Genomic DNA, 13,695 nt, shown 5'->3' with positions numbered 1-13,695 from the left:
GTGAGAGAGTGGCATGGACATATATACACTACCAAACGTAAAACAGATAGTTAGTGGGAAGCAGCCACATAGCACAGGGAGATCAGCTCGGTGGTTTGTGACCACCTAGAGGGGTGGGATAGGGAGGGTGGGAGGGAGACGCAAGAGGGAGGGGATATGGGAACATATGTATATGTATAACTGATTCACTTTGTTATAAAGCAGAAACTAACACACCATTGTAAAGCAATTATACTCCAATAAAGATGTTAAAAAAGAAAAAAAGAAAGAAGCATTTAGGTACATTAAATACATGTGTATTTGAAATACAAGTTTAAAACCCCTGTTCTACCCTCACCACACTTTTAACCACATTTTTCTTCTTAAAAAAATTAATTCTATTGCAACTTAACAACATCATTCTTGGGGAAAAAAAATCACTCCAAAAATGTACTTTTTTTTTTTTTTTGGTTTTGTTAAAAACAAGAGGAAAAACTCACATGGAAAATAGGAGCCTTAGTTTTCAACTATGAGATAAATTTTTAAAGTAAACTACACAAGGGGTTGGATTCTCCTAAGTGAACAAATGGCCTTTATCATTATTGCAATTTGACAGGACCAACCCAGATAGGAAACTCTCCATTATTTGCAAAACAAAAAAGCTATCCCAACAGCCAGATAATAAGCAAACTGCATTTGATTTAAAAGGTCATCTGAATCAGCCTAGTGGCTTAGCAACAGTGTTTGGAGTTGCTGAGAGACCTAAGATGCACATGGACTTGAATTTCTTGGTCCTAGACATGTGAAAGCTAAACCAGTCACTGGGAAATTTACAGGAAAAAAAAAAAAAAATACTGGCTTTCATGAGAGAATCTAGATGCCTGGATAAAATTTCCAACAGTGAGCCTCACTTAATTGCTGGCAACAATTAATTTGCCCGAGAAATTATGTTAAAGTAACCAGCTTCTCAGAGACTCCTTTTTGAATTTATATTTAAATAACTGAAAATGACCATTTGTAAGATAATTTCTTACCAACTGGAGTTAGGGAAAAAATAAATCCTTCCAACAAAACCACTGTGGAATAAGAAAATTGCTGAAATGGAACTATTAATAGCTACTACTAAATCCTCATTCATTCAACACATTTACTGAGTGCCTACTATGTGTCAGGTACTGACTGGGTACAGGTCACTTAACCGTGAACAGACAAAACCTCTGCCCTCACAGTGCTCACTTCTACGATAATCTACTCCTTAAAGTAACTCTGGCAGGTAGTCATTATTTCTAACTCATATAAATCGGCAATTTGCCTGAGGCCACGCAGCTAATTCAGAGTAGAAGCAGAACGGCACCCAGATCTCCCTGACTTCAAAGCCCAAGCTCTTAACTGGCAAATCTCTAATCCAACAATTAAAAACAGACTGAATTTTCTAACCAGAAAAGCAGTCACAGTTGGATTTGTGTGAGGTGACTTGAGAGAAACATGAACATAAAATACACTTTCCACAAGGTTCCTTAGACATTTTCTTACTCATCAACCAGTAATGTTTTCTAGCTGATAGCCACTAAGTAGACAGAACAGAGACACCTAAAGCTGCTCTTTTACTTTCAGAATATGCTTTCTTCAGAAAAGCAGTAGAATTTTGAATTTTTAAATAACTTAAGTTTTACATTGAATTCTTCATACCTAGCAGCATATGGGAAAAGATTTCTTTTTGAAAGTAGACTTGCCACTGCACAAAGATAAACCAGCATTTTCATATAGTTCTGCCTTTAAACTTTCACATGCCTCTGAAGCCTTTCTGAGCTTTATATCATTCCTCATCCTTATCAAACATATTAGGCATCCACTATGTGCCAGTCACTGTAGCAGGTGCTAAAGGCACAGAGATGATTAAGACAAAGTCTCTGTCTTTGAGAAGTTTACAGTCTCATGGGGCAGATAGAAACACAAACAGATAATTTCCACACAGGGCGCTAAGGGATAGTCACAGGCCTTAGCGGAGGTAAGTGTGTGTGGGAAACCTAACCTCCCTGGAGGTGTCAGGGAAGGTTTCTTGGAGGATGCCCGAGTCTTAGGAAAAAGAAAAAAGAGGAAGGAAAGGACATTCAGGGACAGATAGTCCCCTGTTGGCTAGAAGGTAAAGTACAGGCTGAGAGTATACTTCCATTTATTCATTCAACGTGCATTTTTTGAGCATATATATTTGCTAGGTCCGGGCCAAGTACTTCACTAGGTTAAATTTTTTAAGCATCACAACAACTCTGTGGGTGATTTTACAGAAGAGAAAACTGAGGGTCAAAGAGCTTAAGTAATTTAAGACAGCTCATTCTGCCTTTGCACAACTCTGTTAGGAAGTCCTTTCTTACACTGAGCTAGAAGTTTTTAACACTGAGCCATAATTTCCACCTACTGGCTTCAGTTCTACTCTTCAACCTTTTTTCACAAAATCTATCCTTTCCCCTGATGATGATGACGATGATGATAACAATTGTTATTTTGATACCCTGAGGAAAATAATATAAAAGGACAAATGGATCACTAAAATACTCATCTGTAATGGTTGAATCCAGTAAAAAAGGATAATGTATTTGACAAAAATTCAGATATTAAAACCTTTATACAAGGATTTAAAGACTCCACTTTACAATTCAACTTGAACTTCAGCTTTGAGCTTACAGCATCAGCACGCTAGAGAAATCCATATAAATACTACATGGAGGTAAGGTCCTAAAGAAAAACAAGAACATGACAAAGTACTTCCTCCTCTGAGGCAACAAAGATGACCTTGGACACCCAAGGCTTATACTTAAGCCTTTTTCAGTCCTCTCAGTCCTTTCATGTTTTCCTGATTTCAAACATCCTAACTTGGCAGTTTCCTTAAATACCTTAAATATACTTATTTGCTCAACTGTCACTTCATAAGGCTGAGATGAAAAGTATAGTTTTGAAGACTCCTATTGAGGACAAGGAAAACAATTTCAGGAAATTAAAAAGAATCTTTAAGTTTTCCATATAGGGGGGCAGGTACCCTACTGAGTGAGAAAATAGCATGAACCCAATAAGACAGAGGCTCTTTTGCAAAATGCGCAGTGCCACTGGCCTAAACCCAGAGAGTGATCTTTCAGTCAAAACAGCATTTCTCACTCCTAAAAGCTATTGGTCATGTCTAGAAGGTCAAATGTGACTGTTTAGAAAAGTTTGTAAAAGAATGACATTTACAATTTAAACAATAGGTCCAGGTTAAGGGATATGTATGGGTATCTCTCTACTATCTCCATACAGATTTGGGGAAATTTTTTAATTAAATGGTCGCTATTTCAATAACTAACAACCTAATATTCAAGCCAAAACATGGAAATTTTGAAGTCGCAATCAGACACATAGAGTCTACTCGATTAACTCCAACGTGAACCAATACCAAATATGACACTACTAGTGCAGCAGTGTAACAGAAGAACAAACACAGGTTTTGTAGTCAGACACGCCAAGGTTGAAAACTGACTTTATCACTTGGTTACTAAAACAAAGCTGGATGAGTTTTGGCAAGTGACTGCTCACAGTGACCTTCACTTTTCTCCTCAGTAAAAAAGGGACTATAAAAACTGCTTCCAAGGGTTGTTGTGAGAATTGAATTAAGTAATTTATTTAAAGTGCCTCATACAGTGCCTGGGACAGAACAGAGTGGGCACTTCAAAAGTGTTTGTTAAATATATATTAAAATTTTTTATTATCATTGATAACAATAGTAACACAAATTGAGAACAACAGATGATGCTTCATTTTGTGTTGGAGAGTATTTTTTTAATATTTTAACTTTGTTGCTGTTGTTTTTAAGCCTTTAAGCATACTGGTAATAGAGCAAAAATTCATATCACCTCTCAGCATCCTCTGTCTTTCAAGGAGTAGAAAAACATGATGGATACCACTGCTGTATTCTATATTGTTGTAACTGTGCAGCATTTTCCTGGTTCTCTTTTCTCAGCTATTCTAAAAACGTCTCCGTCAACCAAAGTTTTCTTCGGATCAGCAAAAATTCACCTGAAAATGATGTTCGTGTGCGAACTGATGTTTTTGCCTCCATACATAGTAGGGATCCAAGAGGGCCTTGGTTTCACACCCCACTGTTTAAAACAGTCATCAGAAAATTCCTTAAAGTTCCACGAGTGAGGTTCGAACATGTCATCAATACCATTAGAACAGAAGGGCATGACCATTTCTGTGCAGGTCTGAAAAGGCAAACCAGGAGAGACTCCAGTGAGAAGATGAGGCATAAAATGTTAAATAAATTATCCAAGGTCATACAGCTTGTAAGCAGTAAAGCCAGGGTTTGAACTCAGGCAGTCTGGTTTCAGAGCCCCTGTTCTTTATGCCATACCACCTCTCATTATTCCTGGAAAGGCTCAGCTGAGAAGTCACGGAAGTTGGGGCTATACATTCCTTCTTTGCAAACTGCTTCATTTCACATCTATTATCATATTTAATCCTCCAAACAACTCTGGAGGAAAAGTATTACTATTATTATTACTAGTCTCATTGTACAGATGAAGGAAGGAATGGAGGCTCAGACAGAATCAAGTTAGACCCCCCCTTCTTCTCTGTGTCCATAAAATGCTATCTTTATAGGACTTACCAAGATCTATTGTAACATTAGTTTAGTTACCTATCATTTCCACCAAGCTATATTTGATGATTAGATCGTATCTCATTTACCTTTGTGTCTCTGGAGCTTAGAAAAGTGCCTGACTTGTGGTAAGTACTCAGAATATATTCTGTAATGATTAAATACCAAACTGAACTAGTATATATAGTATATATAAGACAGATAAACAACAAGGTCCTACTCTATAGCACAGGGAACTATATTCAATATCCTGTGACAAACCATATGGGAAAGAATATGAAAAAGAATATATATATGTGTAACTGAGTCAATTTGCTGTACAGCAGAAATTAACACAACATTGTAAATCAACTTTGCTTCAGTAAAATTTAAAAAAAAAAGGAATTGGTATTTAATGAATGTATGAATGAGGAAACTTATCCACAGTCTCAAAGTATAAGGTAACAGAGCTCAGATTTGGATCCAGGTGATAAAATCTTTCAAATTCTCTGTTATAGCATAACCATACCAGTGAAAAGTAAGTTCCACTTTGGGAAATATACACACTTACCTGATAGCTCCAACCCAGGGCTCCCAGACTGCTGGTTGCTGTCTCCGATATATTCAGGCATCTCGCCTGGCCTGAATAATTGTAATATACATTCAGAGCTTGGAAAATATTCTGCAGCAGCCATGTATCAGATACATTGGGATTTTTCAAATACTGGCACACTACCTGTCATTTTAGAGAGAAAAAAGGGAGAAGACTCGAATATAAATATAAAATTACAGTTTAATAAAACAAAGAAGAAATATGAGTTTGATTTCATCATAAAACAATCTTAAGCATCTAATGGCATTGCCTGACAATTTCTATCTATTGCACATAACCACCTCCATAAATGAATAAACCGTTCAAATTACTCCCCAAACTATAAAAATAAACCAAAGTCATTTGCATGGTATGCAAAGTCCCCCCCCCACTTACCACTCTAGGTTTATCTTCTGCAGCCTTTGCTCCTAGCAAAACCATTCCCACCACACCAACTTCTTTCCCTCCTCACTGCCTTCGCTCACACTGAAATGCCCTTTTCCCACTCCACTATTGCCTGGCAAACACCAACTCATCTTCTTCAACGCAGCTCAAGTGTCACTTCCTCTATGAGGCCATTGTTGTTGTTGCCTATGCCCTCAAGTCAGGGAGAACTAAATCACTCCCTTCTTTGTGCCTCCTCATCCTGTGCCTATTTCTATCAGAGCTGATACCGCACTCATTTGATTCCAGAATGTCTCCCTTGGCACTTAGCAAGGCATCTGGCAGCTAAATGTTCGCTGAATGAATGACTATATTTTTATGAAAATGCAAAATTTATGAAATTTCTTTTGGAAAAACTACACAAAGCTCCTACATCTGTAACATTATAAGAAGCATATCAGGCAGCTCCCCAGTTCAAAATGCTCCTAACACTCGACTATAATCAGAGCTAAAAGTCACAGGTAATACTTGGGGTTGGGAGCGAAGGCAGGACTGACTAGTCAGGGACATGGGGAAATTTCAAGGTTATGAAAATATTTCTTATCTTCATAGGGGTCTGGATTATACAACAAACAACACACAATTTGTATGTAAATTTTACCTCAAAAAAATTATAAACAAATATTGAACTCTAGATAGTGATGTTAAAGCTGAAGTATACAGTCTATATTTCATTTATTTCTGCTCTAATCTTTATTTCTTTCCTTCTATTGCCTTGGAGCTTCACTTGTTCTTTTTCTAGTTCCTTGAGGTGTAAATTTAGATAGTTTATTTGAGACTTTTCTTGTTTCTTGAGGTAGGCATTTATCACTATGAACTTCCCTCCCAGAAGTGCTTTTGCTGCGTCCCATAAATTTTGGTATGTTACATTTCCATTTTCATTTGTCTCAAGGTATTTTTTAAATTTCTCTTTTAATTTCTTCTTTGACCCACTGGTTGTTCAATAGCATGTTGCTTTATCTCCAAATATTTGTGAATTTTTCAGTTTTCTTTGTGTAATTTATTTCTAGATTCATACCACTGTGGTTGGAAATGATGCTTCATATGATTTCAATCCTCTTAAATTTACTAAGACTTGTTTGTGGCCTAACATTTGATCTATCTTAGAAAATGTTCTATGTGCACTTGAGAAGAATGTATATTCTGTTGCTTTGAGATAGAATGTTCTACAAATATCTGTTAAGTCCATCTAGTCTAATGTGCTGTTTAAAACCAATGTTTCCTTATTGATTTTCTGCCTGGATAATCTATCTATTGATGTTAGTGGGGTATTAAAGTCCCCTACTGTTCATGTACTGCTGTCTATTTCTCCCTTTAGGTCTGTTAATATCTGCTTTACATATTTAGGTTCTATGTTGGGCACATAAATATTTACAAATGTTATATATTCTTGTTGAATTGACTCCCTTATCATTATGTAACACAATTCTTTGTGTATCATTATAGTCTTTATTTTAAAGACTATTTTGTCTAATATAAGTATAGCTACCCCAGCTTTCTTTTGGTTTCCATTTGCATGGAATATCATTTTCCATCCCTTCACTTTCAGTCTGTTTGTGTCCTTACATCTAAAGTGAGTCTCTTATAGGCAACATATTGATGGGTCTTGGTTTTTTATTCATTCAACCACTCTATGTCTGTTGATTAGAGAATTCAGTCCATTTACATTTAAAGTAATTATTAATATGTATGTGTTTATTGCCATTTTGTTCATTGTTTTCTGGCTGTTTATGTAGCTCCTCTAGCTCCTTTCTTTCTTTTTCTCTTGCTCTCTTCCAAGTTACTGTAATCATAGTTATTTTTACTACCTTTGATTTTTGGCCTTCATACTAGCTTTGTAAGTAATTAATCCACTACCTTTACTATATATTTGCCTTTCCAGTGAGATTTATTCTTTCATATGAGTTCTTATTACTACTTAGCACCCTTTCTTTTCAGTTTAAAGAAGTCCCTTTTAACATTTCTTATAAGACTGGTTTAAGGGTGATGAACTCCTTTAGCTTTTGCTTCTCTGGTAAACTCTATCTCTCCTTCACTTCTGAATGATAACTGCCAGGTGGAGTATTCTTAGTTGAAAGGTTTTTTCTTTCAGCATCTTATATACTGTGTCTTTCCTTTCAGGCCTGCAAAGTTTCTGCTAAAAAATCTGCTCATAGTCTTATGGGAGCTCCCTTGCCTGTAACAAATTGCTTTTTCTTGTTGTTTTTTAATATTTTCTCCTTGTCTTTAACTTTTGACATTTTAATTATAATGTGTCTTGGTATGGGTCTGTTTGGATTCCTCTTATTTGGAACTCTCTGGGATTCCTGGATCTGGAAGATTAGGGAAGCTTTCACCTATTATTTCTTCAAATAAGATTTCTGCCCCTTTCTCTCTCTCTTCTCCTTCTGGGAACCCTATGATGTGAATGTTAGACCACCTGATGTAAATGTTAGTCTATAAGTCCCTTAAGCTATTTTCACTTTTTTTTCATTCTGCTGCTCTGACTGGGTAAGTCCTACTGCCCTGTCTTTGTGTTGACCGATCCTGTCTTCTGTTTCATCTAATCTGTTGTTGAACCCCTCCAGTGTAATTTTTTTCAGTTATTGTATTCTTCAGCTTTGTGACTTCTACGTGGTACTTTTTTAATATTTTCCATCTCTTTGATGAAATTCTGTGTTCATCCATTCTTGCTCCCCAGTTCAGTGAGCATTGTTATGACCATTACTTTGAACTCTTTATCAGGTAAATTAATATCTCTCTCAATAAGATTTTTTTCTGAGGTTTTATCTTGTTCTTTCATTTGGAACATATTCCTCTATTTCTTCATTTTGTTTTGACTCTCTGTGTTAGTTTCTATATAGTAGAAACAACCACCTCTCCCAGTCATGAAGGAGTGGCCTCGTGTAGGAGATGAACCTTGTTGTTCAACCCTGCCTTAGCTCTTCCGTGTCTTTCAAACCTTTGTGCTTATCCAAGCAGTCTATTATATTTTTAATAACTCCAAGTAGTTGAGGACATGCCAAAACCTGTCAGCATCCCAAAAGGGAGGATCTTAGCCCTTTCATTCAGGATGACTAGAAGCCAGACCCTCAAGCACCAGCTTTTAAAAGTATGCAAATATATACAGTGCTGTGGGACTGCAAGCATGAGGCCTGTTGGCCACCAGAGTCAGGTGATCTGGAAGTGTCCACTGGGCAGTCACAAAAAACAGGGCTCCAGATGAGTGTATAAGCTCTTTTCTAGGTGATATCAGCAAGCTGAAGCAAGACAGAGGGAAAGCACCAAGATGCCATCCATAGCCTACATTCCTTAAGAGCAGCTTTGCAGGCCACTAAATACGTGTTAAACCTGAAGCCTGCCCCTCAGGCAGAAGCTCCAAACAAGCAAAGAAGTCTCCTTCCAAAAAGACTGGGGGGGTGTATCTCAGTCTGCTGGCTATGCAGTGCCCTGAGGGTGGCAGCCTGACAAGAACCATATCTCCAATAGCACAGTCCCATGGGACTCAGGAATGTAAGCCCCACCCCCCACCCCCAGCCACCAGAGCCAGGTGATCAAGGGGTGTCCCCTGGGTGGGAGCCACAAAAACTGGGGCGCCAGACATAAAAACCGGGGCACCAGACACATGTAAAGCTCCCCTCCAGGAAACACTGGCAGTCTGGAGCATGGCAATAGAAAAAAAATTAATAGAACTAAGACCTGGATTTTTAAAAATAAAATTAGCAAATCTTTAGCCAGAGTGCCCAAGAAAAAAAGAGAGAGAAAACTCAAATAAATAAAATCAGAAATGAAAGAGGAGATACTACAGATACTACAGATCCTGTGTATTTCTGATACCACAGAAATACAAAGGATCATAACAAGAGTTCTATAAACAATTATATGTCATCAAATTCAACAACCTAGAAGAAATGCACAAATTCCTAGAAACATGCAGCCTATCATAACTGAATCATGGGGGAATTCCGTGGTGGTCCAGGGGTTAAGACTCCACACTTCCACTGCAGAGGATACGGGTTCAATCCCTGGTTGGGGAATTAATATCTCACATGCCGTGCAGTACAGCCAAAAAAAAGACTGAATCATGATGAAACAGAAAATCCGAACAGGCTGAATACTAGTAAGGAGATTGAATCAGTAAACAAAAACCTTCAAAAAAACAAAAGTCTAGGACCAGATGGTTTCACTGGTGAATTCTACCAACATTCAAGGAAGAATTAATATCAATCCTTCGTAAACTCTTCCAAAAAAAGAGAAAAGGAGGGAACACTTCCAAGTTCATTTTACAAGGCCAGAATTACCCTGATACCAAAACTACATAAGAATGCCACAAGAAAAGAAAATTACAGGCCAATATCCCTGATGACCATAGATGCAAAAATCCTCAACAAAATATTAGCAAACCGGGGGCTTCCCTGGTGGCGCAGTGGTTGAGAGTCCTCCTGCCAATGCAGAGGACACAGGTTCGTGCCCTGGTCCAGGAAGATCCCATATGCCGCGGAGCAGCTGGGCCCATGAGCCATGGCCGCTGAGCCTGAGCGTCCGGAGCCTGTGCTCCGCAACGGGAGAGGCCACAACAGTGAGAGGCCCGCGTACCGCAAAAAAAAAAAAAAAAAAAAAAAATTAGCAAACCGAATTCAATGATACACTAAAAGGATCATACACCATGATCAAGTAGGATTTATCCAGGGAAGCAAGGATGGTTCAACATCAACAAATCCGTCAATGTGAACTACCATATTAACAAAATAAAGGATAAAAATCATATGATCATCTTAATAGATGCAAAAGAAGTATTTGACAAAATTCAACATCTATTTATGATTAAAAAAAAAAACTCTCAACAAACTAGGTATAGAGGGGACATACTTCAACATAATAAAGGTTGTATACGACAAGCCCAGAGCAAACATCATACTTACAGTGAAAAGCTGAAAGCTTTTACTCTAAGGTCAGGAACAAGACAAGGATGCCCACTCTCACCACTTTTATTCAACATACTATTGGAAGTCCTAGCCAGAGCAATTAGGTAAGAAAAAGAAATAAAAGGCATCTAAATCTGAAAGGAATAAGTAAAACTACCTCTATTTGCAGATGACATGATATTATATATAAAAAACCATAAAGGCTCCATCAGAAAACTGTTAGAGGAAACTCCCTGGCAGTCCAGTGGTTAGGACTCCACACTTGCACTGCAGGAGGCATGGGTTCAATCCCTGGTCAGGGAACTAAGATCTCACAAGCCATGCGGTGTGGCCAAAAAAAAACTGTTAGAAAAATTAATGAATTTATTAAGAAAAATCAATGAATTCAGTAAAGTTGCAAAAAACAAAACCAACATACAAAAATCTTCTGTGTTTCTATATACCTATAATGAACTATCAGAAAGAGAAATTAAGAAAACAATCCCGGGCTTCCCTGGTGGCGCAGTGGTTGAGAGTCCGCCTGCTGATGCAGAGGATGCAGGTTTGTGCCCCGGTCTGGGAAGATCCCACATGCCGCGGAGGAGCTGGGCCCATGAGCCATGGCCACTGAGCCTGCGCGTCCGGAACCTGTGCTCTGCAACGGGAGAGGCCACAACAGTGAGAGGCCCACGTACCGCAAAAAAAAAAGAAAAAAAAGAAAAAGAAAACAATTCCATTTACAATTACATCAAAAAGAATAAAATACCTGGGAGGAGGTATTTTACACATGAAAGACCTATATATTAAAAAATACAAGACATTAATGAAAAAACTGAAGAAGACACAAATAAATAAAAATATATTTCATGCTCATGGATTGGAAGAATTAATATTGTTAAAATATCCATACACAAAGCAATATACAGACTCAATGCTATCCTTATCAAAATTCCAATGACATTTTTCAGAAATAAAATTAAAAATTCTAAAATTTGTGTGGAACCATAAAAGACCCCAAATGGCCAAAGCAATCTTGAGAAAGAACAATGGTAAAGGCATCACACTCTCTGATTTCAAACTATATTACAAACCTGTATTAATTAAAACAGTATGGTACTGGCATTAAAAACAGACACATAGATCAATGAAACAGAATAGAGAGACCAGAAATAAACCAATGCATATATGGTTAATTAACTTATGACAAACAAGTCAAGAATATACAATGGGGGGCTTCCCTGGTGGCGCAGTGGTTAAGAATCTGCCTGCCAATGCAGGGGACACAGGTTCGAGCCCTGGTCCGGGAAGATCCCACATGCCGCAGACCAACTAAGCCCATGTGCCACAACTACTGAAGCCTGGGCGCCTAGAGCCCGTGCTCTGTAACAAGAGAAGCCACCACAATGAGAAGCCCGCGCACCGCAACAAAGAGTAACCCCCACTCACCGCAACTAGAGAAAGCCCGCATGCAGCAACAAAGACCCAATGCAGCCAAAAATAAATAAATAAATTTTAAAAAAAGAATATACAATGGGGAAAAGATAGTCTCTTCAATAAACAGTGTTGGGAACATAGGACAGCCACATGCAAAATAATGAAACTGGATGACTATCTTACACCAGACACAAAAATTAACACAAAGTGAATGACTTGCATGTAAGACCTGAAACCATAAAACTCATAGAAGAAAACATAGGTGGTAAGCTCCTTGACACAGGTCTTGGCAATGATTTTTTTTAATCTGACACCAAAAACAAAAGCAACAAAAGCAAAAATAAACAAGTGGGATTTCATCAAACTAAAAGCCTCCTGCATAGCAAAGGAAACCATCAACAAATAAAAAGGAAACCTACTGAATGGGAGAAAATATCTGCAAATCATATATCTGATAAAGGGCTAACATCTGAAATATATAAAGAACTCATACAACTCAACAGCAAAAAAAAAAAAAATCCGATTAAAAAATGGGCAGAAGATCTGAATAGACAGTTTTCCAAAGAAGATATACAGATGGCCAACAGGTATATGAAAAGATGCTCTACATCATTAATCAAAAGGAAAATGCAAATCAAGAGTACAATGAGATATCACCTCACATCTATTCTAATGGCTATTATAAAAAGACAAGAAATGACAAGTGTTGGCAAGGATGTGGAGAAAAGGGAACCCTGTGCACTGTTGGTAGGAATGTAAATTGGTACACCACTTTGAAAACAGTATGGAGGTTCCTCAAAAACTTAAAACTAGAAATGCCATATAATCCGGCAATTCCACTTCTGGGTATTTACCCAGAGAAAACAAAAACACTAATCTGAAAAGATATATGCATCTCCATGTTCACTGCAGCATTATTTACAATGGCCAAGATATGGAAACAACCTAAATGTTCATCAATGGATGAATGAATAAAGGAGATATGGTACATGTATACAATGGAATATTATTAAGCCATAAAAAAATAATGAAATCTTGCCATTTGTGACAACATGGGTAGACTTTAAGGGCATTATGCTAAGTGAAATCAGTCAGACAGAGAAAGACAAATACTATATGATCTCTCTTTTATGTAGAATCCAAAAAAAAAAATTTTTTTTTTTTAATTTAAAAAACCATGCTCGGACTTCCCTGGTGGTGCAGTGGTTAAGAATCCGCCTGCCAATGCAGGAGACATGGGTTTGATCCCTGGTCCGGGAAGATCCCACATGCCGCAGAGCAACTAAGCCCGTGCGTGAAAACTACTGAAGCCCACGCACCTAGAGCCTGTGCTCCGCAGCAAGAGATGCCACCGCAATGAGAAGCCCGCACACCACAACAAAGAGTAGCCCCCACTCGCCGCAACCAGAGAAAGCCCACGTGCAACAACGAAGACCCAACACAGCTAAAAATAAATAAATAAATTTATATGTAAAAAAAAAAGAAACAGAACTGAACTAAACTGAAAGCTGCAAAAACCTATCAAGCCTAAAGCAATAAGGAAATGCATGTTGAAGAAAAAAGGCAAAAGATTGTTTTACTATTCTGACAACTCTCAATTATTCATGGTAAGTCAAAAATACCTAATTGCATAGCCCTTTCCTCAGAAAATGTTCCTGAGAAATATGCCAATTAGAAATACTCAAGAATATATGGAAATCGAGAACCAATCATAGAATTTATTAAACTATCTAATGCCAAAAGTTGATCAGCATTCT

At 37.7% G+C, this 13,695-nt stretch overlaps 1 protein-coding gene across 5 annotated transcripts in view; it reads right to left on the bottom strand.

Moving 5' to 3' along the window:
* The window catches only part of PRCP (prolylcarboxypeptidase), a 67,991-nt gene that overhangs the window by 7,945 nt on the left and 46,351 nt on the right, over positions 1-13,695 (bottom strand). For all 5 annotated transcript variants that reach the window (XM_007120093.4, XM_055091481.1, XM_055091484.1 and 2 more), the window contains 2 exons: positions 5,157-5,321; positions 4,024-4,211 (listed from right to left, as the gene is read on the bottom strand). In XM_007120093.4, the coding sequence (XP_007120155.1) occupies positions 4,024-4,211; positions 5,157-5,321 (353 nt within the window). The remainder of the gene's footprint in view (positions 1-4,023; positions 4,212-5,156; positions 5,322-13,695) is intronic.

This window comes from Physeter macrocephalus, chromosome 16 (genome assembly GCF_002837175.3).
Source record: "Physeter macrocephalus isolate SW-GA chromosome 16, ASM283717v5, whole genome shotgun sequence".
NCBI classification, from domain to species: Eukaryota; Metazoa; Chordata; class Mammalia; order Artiodactyla; family Physeteridae; genus Physeter; species Physeter macrocephalus.
Note: the sequence above shows the minus strand (reverse complement) of the source record. Positions and strands in the feature narration are given on the sequence as shown.